The following is a 1,974-nucleotide window of genomic DNA, read 5'->3' as shown; positions in this document are numbered from 1 at the left end:
GGGATGGATGAACGCATATGGTTTTACTACGTCGACTCTTGTGTTTTTGCGTTATTGTATTTTTTTTACCTTCTGCACATATTTCCTAAAGACCTTCTTACAAAAAAATGCCTTTAACTTTTCAAGATAAACTGCATATAGTTAAGGAAACGTCCAATTTTATGTTTTTTCCCTACATTTTTAGTTGTTAAACTGACAAATCTGTGAAAAGTGGACGTAAGTCCAGGCCACATAGAAACAACCAAACATTTTCCATTTTCTTCAGAGTTGTGTAGTTCAGTATAGTGAACTCTTAGGGCCGCTGTTGACCAGTCTGTGGTAGTTGAGGAGAAGAAATAATCAGCAGTACCTCCCCCATCATTTCAGATAGAGAACGACAGGAAGGCACGACGAACAGTACAGAATAAAACGACCACAGATCTAAACGTTAATTTGGACACATATCTTATTTCGCCTCTGTATTTTTATCCGTGGGTGTTTATTTACACTTGAGGGCATAAAAAGGATTAACTCTGAAGAAAAATCCGGCTTTTACGGGAATATTTCACGGATAATTTTACAGGAACATGACGGACAGAACAATGAAACGGCAAGTGCTGATGTTCATCTCGGTTCTCTCTTTCAGTTCAGTGATTGGGCAGGTCAGCTACTCCATCCCAGAGGAAATGTCGAAAGGCTCTTTTGTCGGTGATGTTGCGCAAGATTTGGGTTTGGATGTGAAAAGACTGAAATCGGGAAAAGCTCGCATTTATACGGGAGACAGTGCAGAGTACATTGAGTTAAATACAGAAAAGGGAGTCCTCCTCATCAAAGAGAAAATAGACAGAGAGGTGATCTGCGCACAGACTTCACCCTGTGCTTTGCATTACCAGGTTATTTTAGAGAATCCCATGGAATTTTATACCATTACCGTCGAGATTACAGATATTAACGACAACGCCCCTATTTTTAAAAGAGGTGAAATGAAATTTAGAATAAGTGAGTCAGCTATCACAGGGACCGTATTTGTGCTTGATCAGGCAATTGATCTGGATGTCGGTGTAAATGGCCTTCAGAGTTATTTATTAAAGCCAACTGACAACTTTGTTTTGAGGCTGCAAAGTCAAGCAGATGGAAGCAAGATGGTAGAAATGGTTTTACAGAAACCGTTAGATCGAGAAAAACAGGATCACTTGTCTCTCGTACTGACTGCAGTAGATGGCGGAGAGCCGCAGCTCTCGGGGACTGTTCAGATAAATGTAAATGTGCTAGATAGTAATGATAATGCTCCAAGTTTTACGCAGAAAATCTACAAGTCTACCATGAGAGAAAATTCTCCTGCAGGAACGGTAGTTATTACAGTCAGTGCCACTGACTTAGACGAGGGATCTAATGGAAAGATATCATATGCTGTATTGAACTCTGTTGATGATGCATCTGAAATATTTGATATAAACAGTGAAACTGGTGAAGTAAGATTGGTCGGAAGCACCGACTTTGAAAAAAAGCGACAATATCAAATGCGTGTCCAGGCCAGTGATGAAGGAGGACTAACCGATTCCAGTAAAGTTATAGTGGAAATTATCGACACAAATGACAATATACCTGCTATAAATATCATGTCAAAGTCCAGTGTGGTTACAGAGGACATCAAGCCTGGCACGGTTGTGACAATTGTAAATATACAAGATCCAGACTCAGGTGAAAATGGGAAAGTTCAATGTTATATTAACGAGAACATTCCATTTTCAGTTTCCTCTACATCAAATAATTTCTATAGCATCGTGACAGACAGTGATTTAGACAGAGAGAAAGCCTCTGAGTATAATATAACAGTTACGTGCTCTGATGAGGGAGTGCCCTCCCTCTCCAGCAGCGTCACTCTCACCTTACAGATCTCTGATGTGAATGATAACGCGCCTGTCTTTGAGAAGAGCTCATATGAGGCCTACATTGTAGAAAACAACACACCAGGCCTCTCTATATTCACAGTGA

At 40.2% G+C, this 1,974-nt stretch overlaps 1 protein-coding gene across 1 annotated transcript; it reads left to right on the top strand.

Annotated features, from left to right (window-relative positions):
- Positions 1-488: 488 nt before the first annotated feature.
- On the top strand, positions 489-1,967 carry LOC121940254 (protocadherin beta-16-like; the record flags this gene model as incomplete). The annotated part of the gene is made up of 1 exon (XM_042483068.1): positions 489-1,967. A coding segment is annotated over exon 1 (1,401 nt), but the record flags the coding sequence as incomplete, so codon positions are not given.
- Positions 1,968-1,974: the final 7 nt, after the last annotated feature.

Source organism: Plectropomus leopardus, unplaced genomic scaffold (genome assembly GCF_008729295.1).
Source record: "Plectropomus leopardus isolate mb unplaced genomic scaffold, YSFRI_Pleo_2.0 unplaced_scaffold8138, whole genome shotgun sequence".
Lineage (NCBI taxonomy): Eukaryota > Metazoa > Chordata > Actinopteri > Perciformes > Serranidae > Plectropomus > Plectropomus leopardus.
The sequence above is the reverse complement of the archived record's forward strand: the minus strand, read 5'-3'. Positions and strand labels throughout refer to the sequence as shown.